At 34.2% G+C, this 18,194-nt stretch overlaps 1 protein-coding gene and 1 long non-coding RNA gene across 2 annotated transcripts; both read left to right on the forward strand.

Annotated features, from left to right (window-relative positions):
- The first annotated feature begins 1,614 nt into the window (after positions 1-1,614).
- On the forward strand, positions 1,615-4,765 carry LOC124843449 (uncharacterized). The gene is made up of 4 exons (XM_047320198.2): positions 1,615-1,878; positions 1,981-2,142; positions 2,899-3,117; positions 4,376-4,765. The coding sequence occupies exons 1-4, from the start codon at positions 1,666-1,668 to the stop codon at positions 4,715-4,717; spliced, it is 936 nt and encodes a 311-aa protein (XP_047176154.1). The 5' UTR covers positions 1,615-1,665; the 3' UTR covers positions 4,718-4,765.
- A 5,573-nt stretch (positions 4,766-10,338) lies between these two features.
- Positions 10,339-11,136, forward strand: LOC124837107 (uncharacterized). The gene is made up of 2 exons (XR_015781894.1): positions 10,339-10,648; positions 10,750-11,136. It is a non-coding gene; the product is annotated as an uncharacterized LOC124837107 (long non-coding RNA).
- Positions 11,137-18,194: the final 7,058 nt, after the last annotated feature.

Genomic DNA, 18,194 nt, shown 5'->3' on the forward strand with positions numbered 1-18,194 from the left:
TGTGGGCGTTGGGTGCCACTAACTTGATTGTCGATGGATAGATTTTGGATGATTTAATCTCTGTGAGTTCTAGTGGCAATGTTGTTGGGTGAGACGTTTGGTAGTTGGGTGAGTGGGCCTTCAAGCACTACTCATTGAGAAAATGGATACTTTTGTTGGACGAGACTAACAAAGTTCAACCACTTCCATGTTCATTGTTCTGGTGTGGTTGATGAAATCTTATAAGTTGTTAAGGTGACTATCTGTGTTTGAAATTTGTACGAGGATAGTTGATACTAATCTAAGGAGGATTAAGTTTGAGTTTTCTTAGTGAATGCATTGATATAAGGATTTAATATTGGAAGTTATCCAAGCTCTAATTATTATCCAATCTCATGTAAAGAAGGGTGAGGTATGTCGTGAGAAGAATACAAGGTCTTGGTCTAAGGGTTTTATCTTGACCAAAGATGATAATAGACTAACCTTGTATATGGTAAGGTAAAACTTATTGATAATGATTCTACATAGTAGTAGAGGCCATCACAAGTGCAAAACTTATCAAAGTTTGATATTAGTATATGAATCGGGATAATTTAGTCTTGTTTAACTCTTTATCTGATTTTCTTGTTTGTATGAATGACTAGTATGAAATATTAACTTTATTACTATTATATGAAAATCTCTTTTCCATATTAGCTTACTCTTATGTGTATTTTGTCTTGTGTTGTTTGTCTTCTTTTTAAAATGATCACTTCCATCGATGTAAATAGATGAGAATGTAACCATTGATCCAGAATGAGGGAGATGTTATAGTTTTTAGGTTTGACTAGTTTGTATTGTACCTTTTTGAAAGAATCTAAGTTTTATGTAATTTAGTTGTTGTTTATAATGTGGTATAGAATCTTGGTATATATATATATATATGGATAATTATAATAACATTTATCTATAAGTTCGATTATATGTTCTTTAATTATTGATCCTCTCATACCTATTTTAGTATTTTTATGTTAAAATTAGATGTTATAATTACTTTTTAATTTAATTAATTATAATTAAAAATTATTTGTAATAAATAAAATTATAAAATTTATTTATTTTATATCTCAAATTTTTAATAATTATGATAAAAATTAATTTTTTGTGTTATCTTAATAAAAAATGAAAATGCATGCACCTAGGAACGTATTTTTCCTGTAGTTATACTAAAACTAATTGATACATATATTTTAACATTGACTGAATGGTAAAAATCTTTATTTATGCATGGTAAAGAAATTCAAATAAACCATCTTTATTTTCAAAACAAGAATAACTCTACAAGGAAATTACAAAGTAAAAATAATGATTAAAATACTATTTAAAGTTCTAAAAAGTTGTGTATTATCCAAGTTAGGATAAAAATAAAGTATACCTATATATAGATTATTATTAAAACAATAATAATAAATTTCAAAATATTAAAAATTTAAGCATATATCTAAATGTATTTACAAAATCATAGTTAACTATAGTCTTAACTAATTAATGCTATATCTAGATCAATGTCTTATCTAATCAAATCTAATTTTATTAGATACAGTAATAAATATTTGGCGCAAATTCATGACCTTCAATATGACCCATGAAATACTATTATGTAGAATAAAGAATGAGTAAAAATTAAGGATTGAATTCAAGAGTCAAATGTTGTTGGTTCTGGGGTGTCCATATGCTTATGCGAAATTTGTTAGTAATGATTTGGGCACACCCTTTCACTGCTTTCATCCTCCAAACACGATTTATAGCCAACTATGTTCACCGAAACTGCGGTTGAGATGCACTCCCTTCCAACGCCACAGTTTTAAGAGCTTTTGCAAAAGGGAAGAAGAAGAAGAAGAAATCACACCCTTTTCTCAGGTATGAAATGCCATGCTGAATCTTTCTCAGGTTACAGACCCTCTAATTCTGATGTTATCAAGAACATAATAGTATTGTTCTTTTTGTTATTCCAAATTCCAGGGATTCTCAGCCTTGCAAGAGGAAGACAGTCCATGGGAGAGTGGAAATGTGTGGAGCAATCTTGCACTCTATTTATTCACTCTGCACATCCCTTTCAGTTTTGGAGGCTTATCCGTTGTGGCCTTATTCAACGGACAACCTGTTATTGACCCACAAACTGAGGTCACTTTTGTTATTTGTTCATTTATTTCTCAAAATCATTTGATTAAACCCCGATGTCATCCAAATCTTAGGATCTTATTTTGTCTATGTTCTAAAGATTTATGTTATTTAATTAGTCTCTTTAAGAAATTAACGTGTCAGCACAATATTACTCCAAATTTTATCACCAAATTGGTAATTCAAATGTACGTTACCATGATCTTACTAAGGAATAAGGCGCTAACACCAAATAAATGAATGAGAAGAACTGACTGATGACCAAAATACAGAGAAGATGATTTAGGGTGTGCTTGGAAATTTTTTTGAAGCATTGTAAATGGAAAATTACACTTTCAAAGGAGTAAATCTAGGAGGAAGCAGGGAGGTGGATTGGCGTGAAGTTCAATTGAGTTGATTTCCGCATAACCATTTACTCTAACTATTATTGTTGTTTTAATAGGGTATAGATCAACAGTACTTATTTTTTAGTTCTGCAAAATTTAATTGGAAGTTGTTGTTTTAAGGTTTATACTTTGCTGTCTTCTTGTGCTTGGGGATAGCTTTCTTTATAAGGCAGTGAGTACGTTAGAAGTTTAAGGCAGTGCAATGAGTATCAATGGAATTTGTGTTTCTAAATGACATACTATAAAGGGTCCTTCATCTTTAGATTTAGTTCAATGTCTGAATTTACATCTGCCAGAGTTTAGGTTCATTGATTCACAATGTTATGTCTTTAGAGGAGACATTTTAACAATATCTTTTCCCTCGCTGATGCAGGCCTTATCTCTTCTCACCATTCAGATTCTCGAGCTTAGTGGGACTCTAGTTTTGTTGAAGTACACAGCTAAGCCACAATACAAGTTTACGAATTTCTTCAAAAAGAACAACTCATGGAGCTACAGGAACTGGTTTTTGTCATCAGCTCTGGGATTTGGGTTTCTTGCTCTTCTGATTTTCTTAACATCTCTACTTGCTGACTATTTATATGGCTCCAAGGTTGGTGATTACATTTTTTCCCAGTTATATCATTTCATCTGTGTAGAAAAAAAAAAATAAAACTACATGCCCAGCACTGTCATAGTTCTTGCATTGTGTTTGCTGCTTACATAGGTACTGAAACAATATAAACTATATGTCTAGCACATTCTTTCAAATTCCATATTGTTCAATACCGATACTGCTGTAGGTAGTGAACCAGAAACTGGTATCATTATGTTTTTGCCTTTCACACCAGAAATATATTTTTTAACAAGCATCAACATTAGTAAATAGGTATAATTAATAAACCTTGACTCAAAAGATTGTGCTTCCTAATCATGGAAAATACCCCACATTTTCAAGTTGTTCCAGGCACTCCTGTTGCTAAACCATGTAGTAAATATGTAAGGGCAAAAGAGGGCTTTGGGATATAACAAACTTGCTTACATGGAAGCAGGTGTGAGAAGCAACAGGATAAAGCCAGAGGCTGTGTGGAATATAAAGTAAAATTGGGAAGACAAAAGATGTAAGCAGTTGTTTAATGGGGATATGACATGTATGTTATAGAAATTTGGAATGATATGTGGTGTCTTTTCTTTTTCTTTCTTGACTTTTGAGGAACTCTTAATATGTACCTCTGTTGTAATTTGGTAATATCCAAATTATCTTAAACAAATCCAAGTTCCAATCAACTAGCATTTTTTAAAAAATTGAAAAGCACTTGGTTGTAAGAAAACAAAGAACTACATTTTTGGAAGAATAAAGGGGAACTTAAAGGAATAAGAGAGTAAAGGCAAATTTGGAAATAGATGGTAAGAAACAATTGTTGTGTTTGGCTTCTGACTTAGAAAAGTTAGATAATTGCATAAGGCTCTAAAACTGCTAAATGGCTGAAAAATGCGTGTTATAATTTTAATTCAATACTTTAGAGAAGTTGCTGCACACCCTGTTAAAGTTAACTAATGTGAACTGTTATGCACTGCCTACGTTGTATAACAATCTTAGTGATTGATTAAATTGTGGAACATATCCAGCACTCATACTACTACTTAACTTTGTGAGCTGTTGAAATGTGTCATTATCATATTCCCCTGATGCTTATTATTAAAAGCATTATTATTTCAAACCATGGAACTATCATTTTGTCCATTTCCTCCTACCAGACCTCATGATTCTGTACGTAGTTATTCTAAATTTTGCAAATTTTTTGAAATGGGTTGAAAGTTATGAAATGGTGGTGTTTTCCCCTAACTTTAATTATACCATATGCATGCAGCCTGTGAGCAACCCCATTCAGAAGGAAATGCTCCTAAGTAGTGGAATCTCAAGAGTGTCTTGTGTGCTTGCTTATTGCATTGTCATTCCCCTTTTGGAAGAAGTTGTTTATAGGGGATTTCTTTTGACATCACTTTCATCCACCATGGAATGGCCACAAGCTGTTGCCATAAGCTCAGTTATATTCAGTGCCATTCACTTATCTGGTGAGAACTTCCTTCAATTGTTCATCATTGGGTGTTTACTTGGATGCTCCTATTCTTGGACTGGGAATTTGTATTCCTCCATTGTTATACATTCCTTGTACAATGCTTTCACCCTAGTAGTATCTTATTTCTATTAAATTGTATTTACAAATATGATTGAGCAAACTTGTTATCTTTTTGTTCGAGTGATATTCCATTCCCTTCGTTCTACTTTACTTTGAATGTAATGGTTCTCACTAAACGAAGGTTTGTCTTTATAACTTTTTTTCATCATCACAAACTGTATTAATATTCTAACTTGTTTATTAAGATAACATTGTGTGTTTATTTTAAAATTTAAAGCTTTCAACACATTTTTATTTTTAAAAAAGATAACTTTATCTTTTAAAGAGTTATATTTAAATTACCTTTATCTGCAATTCCTAAAAGCTTAGGACTATTAAATATAAAGACCATATTCTATAAAATATAATATATTAATTGTGCTATTTTTAATACTTGATGAAACTTTTAAGTTAAAATAGTGGAATGGTGAAAGTAATATGCCATGCTGCAGCTAGATGTCACCCATTAACCATAATAACATTTAAGCTAAAAGTTATATATGAAAAAATGTGAAAGTGAAGGGTCTACAAAATGCTTTATTTCTTGGGAGTCTATTATTCTACTAACATTTAATGAAATTGAATGAGTTTATATTTTATACACTGACCACTTTCTGAAGAGCCTTAACCTCAAAGGAAGAAACTATTAAATTTGTGTTTAAGACGTTTCAAATCGAAAATTTCAAACTGGCTATTAGTCTATTTACCTCCCACACTTCCTCACCACTATTTCTCTTCAAATATTAAATAATAATATCATAAGCCTGTTTAGATAAAACACTTATATTTTGTTTAAAATTTTGGTATTAAACTACATTAGCCTATTTAAGCAAGTTGATTATACTAATTTAAAGATGTTTGTTTAATCTTTTTTAATTTGTAAAACTAAAATAAATAAAAAAAAACCCTTGCTAAAAGAAAATAATTTACTTAATTATGCTTTTCTAATTTTATGAAACAATAATGCTTTTGTTTTGGTTCTTGTAAAATTTTCTCTCCCTTTAATTTATCATTCTTGTATTAAATTATTATTTTATTTATTTTGGTTTTCATGAAATATGCTTTTAGTTTTAATCTTTTCAAAATCTGAAATTAGTAATGTTATTTATAAAAGGTATCTATAGACGGGTAATTAACATAATTTTTGCCCTAATTAATTCTTTTAGAGATATCACATATTTATCTAATACTATGACTCAATAAGATGTTATCATTTGATGATTTTACTCAATTTATCGTTAGTATGTGATTGGTTAATCTTTCATTAAATATATGAAGAATTGGTATGTATTACATAATTATAAACATTAGGGTTAAATATGTTTTTAGTCCCTGAACTATCAAGCGATTTTGGTTTTAGTCCCTACTTAGAACTTTGATGGTTTTTAGTCCTTATTGTTTTAAAACTCTGAGTAATAGTCCTTAAAATTGGACGGTGTTAAGTTTCAGTGGATGTGGCAAACGGCGTTGCCACGTGATCACTGATTTGCTCTATTCTCTGTCTGCCACGTTGGATGTTTAAGTATTTGAACTGAGATTAAGTCTGTTAATTACGTTCTGAAGGTTGGAGTTGGCAGCGACGCGTCGTTTTCTCTCGGCTTCACTCATAATTTCTTCTCTGTAAGGCTTCTGCATCATTATCTTGCAATCATAGACAACTCGGACAAAAACTCGGATGCCTGAGACTCCCAATTATAGACAACTCGGACAAAAACTCACTCTTACCTTGACCACTATGATTACACCTCTTCACCGCAACAGTGTCACCACTCTCAGGCAGCACACCCTTGTACAGGGTCCCAAAAGCACCATGACCAATGACCCTATTAGCACTGAACCCCTTAGTGGCAAATTTCAGCTCCTTTAGCTAAACTCCTTTAGCATCCTAATAATCTCCGACTCAATAGATTGATCAAATTTCTTCATTCGCTTCACCTTCTTAGAATACACCCAAATGAATGCACCAGCAAAGAGCGCAAGATGAAAAGCACCAGCAGTCACAACCCCAGCAACAGTCACAACCCCAGCAACAGCCCCCACAGTACCGTTCCAAGAAAACCCCACATACATGAAATCATTAAGATACATACCGACATCGAGATCCACCTTCAAAATCGGATCTTTCGGCCTCACAGTCGAGTACGAGACCCACACAGCGGTGGAATCGCCGACAGCGGTGGAGTCCGACGAGATGACGAAGGTGAGGCCACCACCGACGAAGGATGGATTGAGGTTGGTGACAGAAAAGGAGAAGAAAGTGGAGAAGCTCGCCAGAGAAGGGGACCCTTGTTGCAGGAATCTGATGGGGTCAGAGTAAAGCGCTCTGGCAGCAGCGGAGTTTGGGACGGCGGGGTCAGCGCATTCCACATGGAAGGCGTGGTTGCAACCGGGAACGAGTCGAGCGGGTTGGTCGGTGGCGATGTCGTCGAGGCAGACGGCGCATTCGGAGCCCATGAGAAGGTCTTTTCCGGTGATGGAGGGAAGCTTTTGGAGCTGCGAGGGGGAGAGGCCGGCGTCGGAGACGTGCTTGGCCGGTAGGTGGGGATCGGGGTGGTGAGTGCTGGCGTACCATAGAAGACACATGTAAACGACGAAAATGGCGGTCCAGCATGTCCAGCTTGTCGAGGTTTGGCACAATTAAATCCCCCAATTCAAAAATTTAATTTCACAAATTATGAACCCTAGAACAACTTAATTAATCAACTTAATCTCAGTTCAAATACTTAAACATCCAACGTGGCAGACAGAGAATAGAGCAAATCAGTGATCACGTGGCAACGCCGTTTGCCACATCCACTGAAACTTAACACCGTCCAATTTTAAAACTCTGAGTAATAGTCCTTAAAACAATAAGGACTAAAAACCATCAAAGTTCTGAGTAGGGACTAAAACCAAAATCGCTTGATAGTTCAGGGACTAAAAACATATTTAACCCTAAACATTAAAGATAAATTTCAATTTTTTAAAATAAATTATTATAAATTATTTTATAAGGATAAAATAAAAAATTACTAATATTATATGAACTAAAATATATTTAAACTGAAATAACCCACAAGTAGATTTTATTTATAGTGCAATTGTGACCACTTATGTTTCCCAAATCACTTCCTTTTAAAATGAAAATAATTAAGGTGGTATTTTTCTATATTCCCAAATCATTCACATCAATGGAGTATTTTAATTTATCAAATAAGATTTTTTGTTTCTATTCTTTTTATCATTTTTCTCTTTATGGAAACATAGTTATTCGTCCTAAGAGGTTATGTCTCACTCATCATAATTTTGATGTTTTTGTCCCCCACATGCCAAATTGTGTACTGGTTCAGAAGTGTTTTTTTGTCACTTTTTTTTTTCTCTTATTAAAATTTAAGTATTTAAATTTAACCATGAATATAGAATCACTTCAGCCATCCCAATTATAATGAGAAATTTATTGGAAAGAAACTTGCATTTGTCAAAGTAGAAATGTTAACCACTTAAGTAATTACTCGTTAACTAATGATTTGGATACATGAACGCTCTCGGTTTTTCTAATACCAACTTTTATCGGTTTTCATAATAATTTTCCTCAAGTTGGGTGACGATTTAATGTTAAAGAATTGATTATAAATTATTTAATAGATTCTAAACCAAAATAATTATTAAATAGAAAATTATACTAAATTTTCATATTAAATTCTTTTATACGAAAATGTTCATCCACAAATCACGTCATTTTAAAATTACTTTTATTCATAATTGATTTTAGATTTAATTAAATTTTAAATCTCTTATAAATTTTGATATTTTTAATTAAATTCTTACTAAATGTTTTTTTGTCTAAAATATGATTTTTATATATTTTTAATTTAATGTTATCATTTAATTTAATTGTTAAGTGAATGATGTGAATGTTGTTTTGTCATTTCATGATCTTTAGTTGTATCTGTTAATAAAAAGTTTTATAGCTTTCTTGATCTTTAGTTTTATCTGTTAATAAGAAGTTTTGTAGTTAACCTAAGAATAATATTGCGGTTAATAAGATGAAAAATAGCTTTTATTATTTTTGTTGAAAAATTATTCGCGAATGAAGTCATTATGTTTTGGATGACTTCTATGTTATAATTTATAATGGTTAAGGAATAGTTCTATTACTATTATTGTAGTATAATGACCTCGTTCTTCAATTCTTTTAATAAAAATAATAAACTTAATCATCATTTTATATTATAACATATATTTTTATATTTTTTTAATACATACAAACAAATAAAAAAGGAAACATAATAAGATAAAAATCATACCATCCCATTAAAAATAAAAATTTAATTAAAAAAGTTGAAAATTTAAATATTCAATAATAAAATCCAATTAAAAAATACCAAAATTTATGACTTTAAACTTAAATAATTCTTTATCTTATGAAAATAATTTCATTTATATTAAAATGGTAAGCAAGATTTACTCCTTTATTTATTTATTTATTTTTAAATATGAGAGTTTCTCTTCATATTAAAACTCATCTTACATTTAATAATTTCTTTTTGCATAATTTTTTATTGACATAATTTATCAGTGTCTCAAGCTTTTCTCTGAAACAATAAATATGCTTTATTATTTCTTGACATAACTCCATATATGTATCAACAAAATCCTTTTCATTCGTTTTCTTTATTGATTTTGTGTACTTTGGATCTCCATCGCCTTGCGTGTGTGAACAAACGGTGGGTGAGAGGGTTATATTATTCATGAAAATGGACTTTCTCTTTTAAAACAAATAGTAGACATGCAAACAAATACTTTAGTGGCGTTTTATTTTAAGATTGATTGAACTGAAAGAAAATGATAGAAAGAGATATAAACTGTTTTATATTATATAAAATTGCCTTCGTAAAGACAACAATAAATATGTATATATATATATATATATATATATATATATATATATATATTATTCTCAAATTATATAGTATAATACACACACTTTATATATATATATATATATTTATATTCGTAAGTTAACTTAAAATACATAAAAATAATAATCATCTAACCATAAATATTATATATTTATAAATGATTCTTAAACCCAATCCCTTAGTAATGAATAAATATTCTTTTCCAAGCACAACTTAATTAATAGAAAAATAACTGTTACGGATTAATTTTCAGAAATTTTCTTCTTCCTTCTAACTTTTTATTTCTTAGATTTTGTCACCCTATAAGTGAGCTAGCGTGGGTCCCGGCCAGACTCACTTTGCTTTCAGATGTGTCAGCATTACTACAACACAACACACGTGGTCCCCACACGTGCTCTCTATGCTTATCCCGCAATCAATGTTAGCATCAAAGGACGACTGAGATCAAATTTTAAATCGGTTCCACCAACCGATCATCGCCAGGTGTCGTTTGATGCGTTGGATTCCACTACTCCCTCTTACTTTAAAGAGGTTGGTATCTTCTCTTCCATCACCTTGTAGAATACATTAGCAATTTCTCCAGCACAACCCATTTGTTTTCTCTCTGAAAGGAGTTTTTGTTGTGATGGCTGGGTTTGAACAACAAGTGAAAGATAGAGCCAAGGAGCTCAAGGTCTTGCTCAAGAAAGGGGTGAAGATTGTGGGAGATTCATGTAAGAAGGGTTGGAACAAAGTCAAGCATATCAAGCGTTGATCAGTGATTGTAACAACTTGCATGGCATATTCAAAGTCACTTGATTGGTTTTTTGGTATTGGTTGTATTATTTCTTCATAGGTTTCTCTTCTTCATATCTATTTTTCTTCTCTCTCACCCTTTTATTGTTTTTTTTTCTTCTTCTAATTTTAGGGATATATTATTTTGTTTTGTCCATGTTTGTTTTTGTTTAAATCTAAATTTTTTTGTTTCTATATATTATTCTCTATGTTCTTCCTCAGTGTTGCTACTGGCAGTTGCTGCATGTTCCAGGATGTTGCTGTTTTGACTCAAAATTTGTAATATAAGGTTTTCATATCTTGCTTCTTCTGGTCCTCAGTTTTCTATTAGTTTTTGGTGTTTGAGATTAATATTAACACTATTTTCATTCATTGATTTCGATTGGAAAGTTATTTATTGGGTCGATGAAACTTTTGGATTTGAATAGAGACAAGCTTTTGGTCACAAATGATGAAGAATTATGAGGTTTTGGAAATTAGACGTGCTGGAAACATAAAAGGAGACAGAATCATGTTCAATGCTTTATGAAACTTCTATCTACAGTGAAAGGGGGAACTAATTAATCAATTTCTATTGCTTTTAACACTGTTGGTAATTGTTAGACCCTCTGATTTGGGGACCCCTGTTTTGTGTCCCACAGATGCAGGAACAGTTGTAAATTTTCAGACGCTGTGTTCTGGTCTACCAAGGAATCCATGGTTAAAATAAAAATTGTGAAAATAAAAGGACAAATGTAAAAGATACTCAGTAAAAGTTGGCAAGGAGTTTATGTTCTATACTCTATTTATGCCTTTTTTGTTTTTTTTTTCTTATATTAGTCTAACTACTAGTAAAAACACCCTGGAAAACCATAAAAATATTTAATAGATCCAAAAGTTGCTTCATGATGTGAGGATATGTACAAATTATAATTAGTCAATATGCCCAGTGATTAGTATATCAAAACATAGATTATATATAAAAATGGCTATGACCATATATAAGAAGTTTTTATAGTAAATTTCTTTAGTGTTCTATGTAAAAAACTACCTTTTACAAAAGTAAAGAAAAATTATATAAATTTATACAAAAATATTAACTTGTAAGATAAAATATGTTTTTAGTTCCGATGTAACCTTTTTGTATTTATATTTTTAGTATTTCAACTTTAATTTATTCGATTTTAGTCTCTAATTTATTTTTTTATTTGTTTCTAAGTACATGTCGTTTATAAAAAGCCTGTTTTAATATTTTGTTAACCAATATATGTTATCTAAAGGGGTGATATGTGTTTCACGTTTGTGTTGGTGTGGTTGGTGTTGTAAATGCATATGTAGAAAACATGTTTTATGAAAGGGGTTTATTGAAAACGTGTTGATCAATTTTCCTTGCATTGTAGTCAAAGGAGGATGCATTGAAAGCGTGTGGTCAAGAAATGTTGGGGTTTTAAGGGCGAGAAATGTGCAAAGATTGGTGTGAAGTTTAAGATAATTGATGCGATTCAAGAAACAACAATGGAGCTTTTAGTTTTAAATGGCAAGGGAATTACATTTGTTAAGAATAATGGTGTGAGAGTTTTAAAGTAGCACTAGTACAGTTAAAGGAAATGGCACCGGTTATTTTCGCTGATAGGCACCGGTTCCTGAACCGAGGCATATTCAGGCGAGGTAAAAAGTGGTAGACTTTATGCCTCGGTTTTGAAACGAGACAAAAAATGGTACGATTCGGCCTCGGTTATTAGAACCGAAATTGTTCCTCTCCCTCTACTGCCTCGGTTGGAGGTTGAACCGAGGCAGTAGGGTCTTTTTTTTTTTCCTTCTTCTTTAACCGGTTAACAGCACCTCCAATGAAGTTGATGATGCTCAGATTCAAAACCAGAGCAAACCAGACCAAACAAACGTACAAAGGAAGATCATTCTCAGATTCAATTCAACAAATCAAAACAAAATCTCATATTCAAAAGATCATTCTCAGATTCAATTCAATTCAACAAAATGCAAAACTCTACTGATGCAAAACTCTACTGAAACCAAATGCAAAACCCAAAGTAACTACGGTCAACATCAGAAAAACCCTAATCTGACTACCACCACCACCACTATCACCGCCGCCACCATTGACGCACCACCACCGCTTGCCTTGTCCACCATCCCGCTCCCTTCCTCCGCCACTAGCTCCACCAGCGACTTCACTGCCGTGGACGCAGATCTGGTTGTTCTGCCGTGGACATAGATCTGGTTGTTTTGCCGCAGTCCGTCGACACAGATCTTCACCGTGGGCTGAAGATCCTCTGGCGACAACGCCATGACCGCGTGCTCCTACGTCCACGGATCGCTTCACCGGAGCAACGGAACCAGACCGGGGCACCGCACCAGACTCGCCAATCAGGGCACCGCTGCTCCTGCTTCCGCTTTGTTCTTCGCCAACAGCCTCAGCTTCGCCGTCGCCGATCGCTTCACCGCCACCAACGAAGAATGCAGTTCGTCGACGCAGATCTTCACCGTGGGCTGAAGATCCTCTGGCGAGATCCTCCGGCGAGATACTTCCAGGTTCGTAGGAGAAGCATAGAGATCGGGAGCGCAAACCCATATCTGGTGGTTGCTGTGTTCTGCTTGCAGCCTTAGGAAGAAAGAAAAGTGAAATGGAAGAGACACGGTCGTGCGAGATGAAAGCGTAGGGGGTGGTTTAGGCACCGGTTTCCCAACAAGCTCGTAGGCAGCAAAGAAATCACTGGAGGAAGCGGCGGCGACAACAGGGAGGCACCAGCGGAGAAGAAGAAAGCGCGAGAGAGAAAAGAAGAAACGAGCACGAGGAAGAAAAACAGTGACTTCAGATTTCTGGAATTTGAACCAAGGAAAGAGCTACCCCTTCGGTAACACCGCAAAATCTTGGCACACAATACTACCTCGGGTCTTTGAAAAACCGAAGCAAGAGGGTATAAGCCTCGGGTATAGGGTGAACCGAAGCAGAAGAACCATGTCAGAGAAAAGTCTGATTGCAGATGGATGTGACAGTAGACTTTATAGGTATCGTTTGCCCCATTTAACCGAAGCAGTAAAGATAATATGCATCGGTTGATGTTTAACCGAGGCGTATAAGGTTTTTATATTTACGATAATGCCATCGCGTTCTTATACGCTTCGGTTTCGTAGTAACCGAAGCGTATATGACGCGTCAGAAGACTCTTTTTTTACTAGTGTAGTTTGCTCACGGGAGTGTGGATTTTATTTTTTCTTGTGTTTATTTTTTTGTTGATGAGAGTCACACACAGTTAAGAATTTGGTTGAAAAGCATAATAAGTGAAAGTGTTGATGATAATAGAAATGGGTTCAATAAGCTTATATAATATGAATATTAATTTTATTGGAATATTGAGCATGAATTTTTGGACAAGATAGTAAGATTTTAGTGGTGGTTTGAAAGTATTAGCTAGTTGGAATGAAATTCTTTATTACTTAGAGGGGAGACTCACTTGCAAAGAACTCTCTAAACAAGTCACTAAGAGAGTTTAGAATTTATGAGTATAAGTATGAAATATTGGGCGAGTATTTCTTAGAAAATACTAGTTGCATTTATAAGATCAATATGGGCCATGAGCCTGTCTTATCATTAAAATAATATTTTTCTCGAGTATAATAACATAATAGTTAATAATAATAAAATGATATCTCATTATAAATAGTAACCATAATACTAAACTGTTGAGATTAGTTATGATATGTCGATATTGCCTCCTAGATTTGGGATGCTCCAAAATGAAAAAGCTTAATGGGCCTTTTTAGGGCGTGCTCTTTAGTATTGGACCTGGTAAGAATATAAGCCTCATAGTCTCGGGAGTTTGATTTGGCATATGTTATCGTACTGATCTCTTGGTCGAGCTTTAGCCGACTTGTATAGTTTGTAGGTGGATTGACCTTTCGGTCAAGCTCGAATGTAGATTGGCCATTCGGTCAAACTTTTATCTAGATTTGCCATTTGGTCGAGTTTGCATGTAGATTAGCCATTCGGCTGAGCTCATAGGTAGACTGGCCATTCGGTTAAGCTCGCATGTACGACCATTCGGCCGAGTTCGTAGGTAGACTGAACATTCAACCGAGCTCATAGGTAGACTACCCATTCGGCTGAGCTCGTACGTAGATTGGTTACTTGGCTGAGTTCGTAGGTAGATTGGCCATTTGACCAAGCTCGTAGGTAGATTGGTCATTCGATCGAGTTGTTCAAAAGTAGATATGTGAGAATACTCCTTTTGACTTGTGTTGCTGACTTTAGGTAATCTCTGCTTAGTGTTGTCGAATTTAGGCATGCTTTGTTTTGATGTTGTCGACTTCAAGCAAGCTTTGCTTTGATGCTACTGACTTTAGGCAGTCTTCGCTTTGGCACTACCAACTTCAAGCATATTTCACTTTGATGTTGCTGTCTTCGGCTTTTAACTTTGATGGTGATGTCTTTGGGTTGGCTTCACTTTGATGCTGCTAAATTCTGGCAGGCTTCACTATAATGTTATGTTATCGACTTCACTATAAAGCCTTAGTACTTGTTTTTATACTTGACTTTGTTCTTCATCCTCTTCGCCACCTCAAGTATTCTTCGTGCAATCATTAAAACATTTTTTATGTTATTCCTCACACTATTCTTCGAGTTTTATCCTTGTGTTTCTTGTCTTCTCTTTTGAGACTCTTCCAAGGAAGGAGGATAAGGTGAAGATGACAATCTAGTCGACTTATGTATTGAAGTTGGTCGAGAGCTGTCGAATAAAGACTTGGAGTTGGCATAAAGTTCTAACTGTGTTGTTTAACTGACCTCTAAACTTCAGTAACCAAAGGATGAAAGGACGACCTTGATAATAAAGGTTGAGATGGTTGAGACGAGTATCAAGGCTATTCAAGGGAAGGTGATCGGTCTGAAAAAGGTTTTGCTAACCTTGATGTTGATGTTGGTCACCCTGGATAACGAGATTGTCACCATCAGGTCTGACGGGTTGGTAGCCTATGCTGACTTTATAAGGATAGAAAGCCTTGAAAATATTTCTCCTAATTTGTCAGGTTTTTTCCCGTACTACTCAAGCTTGTCGATTTTCTCTTCTATTGCCCAACTATGTCGAGCTAATCCTTTATTGCTTAAGCTTGTTTAGCTTCCCTGTTTTTAGTACATTCTTCTCTTGTCTTTTTCTCTGCATCCTTTTTTGTATCATGGATTAAAGCTGATTTAGCTCTTTTAGTTAACTAATATACTTAGGTGTTGTCATGTCGAGTTACCTCTGTATTTGGGTACTAGGCTTCCGAGTTACTGTTGTGCTAGATATTGTTATGCAGAACAATTGTTTTGTTTCTATACTCAGATCAAGTAGCTCATATACTAAAATGCCAAGTTGCTCTAGTGCTTGGTTATTAGATTGCTTGTTGTACATAGTTTTATTATAATGCTAGACTTCTTTTTTACTTGGGTACATGTCGAATTTGTCTAATTTTTGCCCGGGTACTTAAATGTTGAGGTTTTTTGGTACTTCGTGCTCTTCTTGTACTTGGATACATGTCGAATTGCTACTCGAGCATTGGAATATCAAGCTTATTTTGTGCATGATCTAGTGCTTTGAGTTGTCTATTTTAGCTCGGTATCTCCTCCATTTTATTGATGCCTTGCATCGTATGAAGGTATTTTAGATTAAAGTTGTTGTCTAAATAGTTTGAGTGCCACATTTATGGAATTTTGTTCCTGTTATAATCTAGTAACTTTGTGCCTCGTTTGAGGGCTTGAGTATCACATTCAAGGTCTTTTTCTCATGTTATAGTCTTGTAATTCGATGTCTCATTCGAGGGCTTGAATGCTACCATCATGGTCTTTTCTTTCATGTTATAATCTAGTAACTCGGTGTCTCATTTGAGGGCTTAAGTGCCAACTTCATGGTCTTTTTTTTCATGTTACAATCTAATAACTCAATGCCTCGTTTAAGGGCTTGAGTGTCACGTTCATGGTCTTTTTTTTATTGCCACCTCCGTGGTCTTTTCTCATTTCCACCTCCATGGTCTTTTCTCGTTGTCACCTCAAAGATATTCTATTGTTGCCACCTCTGTGGTCTTTATGTTACCGTCTAGTAACTCAGGTGTCTCATTTGAGGACTTATGGTACCATGTTTGTTGGCTTTATAGTAGATGATGTTTGTCCTTGTGCGTCCACAAGAGGAGCCCAGGGAAGGAAACCCTCATTGTTCTTGTTGTTTTTCTTGCACTTGTAAGTTTTTTCATCTTTCAAATTTCTTTGTTCTACCATCCTTTCTTTATGGTTCCTTTCTTTATGGTTATTTTTATGTAACTATGTATTGTGTGATCATAGTTGTGGTACCACCAATCACCAGTCATTTTTAGCATAAAGGAGCATAAACAAATAACTCAACAAATAAAGATCCCAATTAAAGGTTTTGGGAATAAAATGTTTGTTTCTGTCTTGGACATTTGTCTTTGTATCCCTTTATGCATTCTATTAGTGGACGTTTGTCTTTGTGCTTATCTACTCTTGAGGTTTGTCTTGAGGTGACCTAATAATTCTACATCGTTTAGGAGTCGAAGTCAAATGCAAGTTAAATACTCATTCATCCTTCCACCCTCGAGATGCCGTTTAAGGACAAAACCGTAAGGAATTTCATGCTCCAAACCGGACAATACCTTAAATGTATGGTGGTTGACCCAAATTACGTCAGTCGAGGGATCTGGAATTAGACCATTAGCGTCCACCGTGTGATCGATAACGAGGTTCCATGATAAACTATCGATTCCTCAAGCCCTTCATTATGATGAACCTGTCCACCGTGTGATCGATAACGAGGTTCTATGATAAACTATCGATTCCTCAAGCCCTTCATTATGATGAACCTTTATTTCCTAGACCTCGATTGGGGGACTTATGTTCCTACCACACCCAAGAGTCTTTTGCAGGTGGAACTATGCCTTTAAGCAATAAGAAATCCTATTATGACAAACATGAGCTTTTAAGCCACCACTAGGATCTTGCCACCTGCTTGCAAATCTACACTTAAGATTTATGTAAGATCATTTGGCACCCTCTATGGGCCATAAGCCCTCCTAGTTGAGGTCTAAGCAGAATAACTAGTCATCCCCAATGGAGGGCTTAAGGGATCGATGGTTCATCTAAGAAACTCATTATCGACCTCACGGTGGGCGTCAATGTTTTAATCTCAAGTTCGTTGAGTGACATCAAGGTCAATCACCATATATTTGAGGTATTGTCTGCTTTGGAGCATGAAATTCCGTTATAATTTTTTTCTTAAAAGACACCTCCAAAGATGGAAGGAAGAAGGAATATTTAAATTAAGTCATGCACCGACTCTTAAGTGATATAGGACTATGTGTATGGTAGAATCATATATAAAATAGTCACTGTTAAATTGTGCTCTTAATGTGAAAAGTTGAAAAGAGCTCGAAACATAAAATATATGTAAGATATGTTTTTGAGAGACATAGTCCTCATCCATACCCTAGGTTCATATGTATTGTTTATGGTAGTAAAATGGTAGTTTAATAAAGGGTAATGATATATTAACTCCTTTTATTGACAACTTTTTAACTTTAACATGTGTCAGATTAGGATTGGTCCACTTGTAATCTTTTTAATTAATTTTTGCTGACGTGGAATTGCAAGGAAGCAATAGGTAATAATGCAAGAAATTGAAATGGTTAGAATGTTAAATGGTTAGAATTCAACCACCGAGTGCTTTTCTTATGGTATACATAAGATATAATATAACATCAACAAAAATCACATTCTAAAGTAATTTGACTTTAATTATAATTCCATATTTTTTTCTACAAAAATGGGCAGAGGTGCACTGCTCTTAAGGTTG

The sequence above is a fragment of the Vigna umbellata genome, chromosome 9 (assembly GCF_029865625.1).
Source record: "Vigna umbellata cultivar VRB3 chromosome 9, Vumbellata_1.0, whole genome shotgun sequence".
NCBI lineage: Eukaryota > Viridiplantae > Streptophyta > Magnoliopsida > Fabales > Fabaceae > Vigna > Vigna umbellata.

Excerpts from the sequence above, each read along its gene's own strand:
- LOC124843449 (XM_047320198.2), top strand. The coding sequence starts at position 1,666 with ATGTTGTTGGTTCTGGGGTGTCCATATGCTTATGCGAAATTTGTTAGT. Across the intron at positions 2,143-2,898 it reads TTATTGACCCACAAACTGAG|GCCTTATCTCTTCTCACCAT; the intron begins GTCACTTTTGTT and ends TCGCTGATGCAG. Across the intron at positions 3,118-4,375 it reads ACTATTTATATGGCTCCAAG|CCTGTGAGCAACCCCATTCA; the intron begins GTTGGTGATTAC and ends ATATGCATGCAG.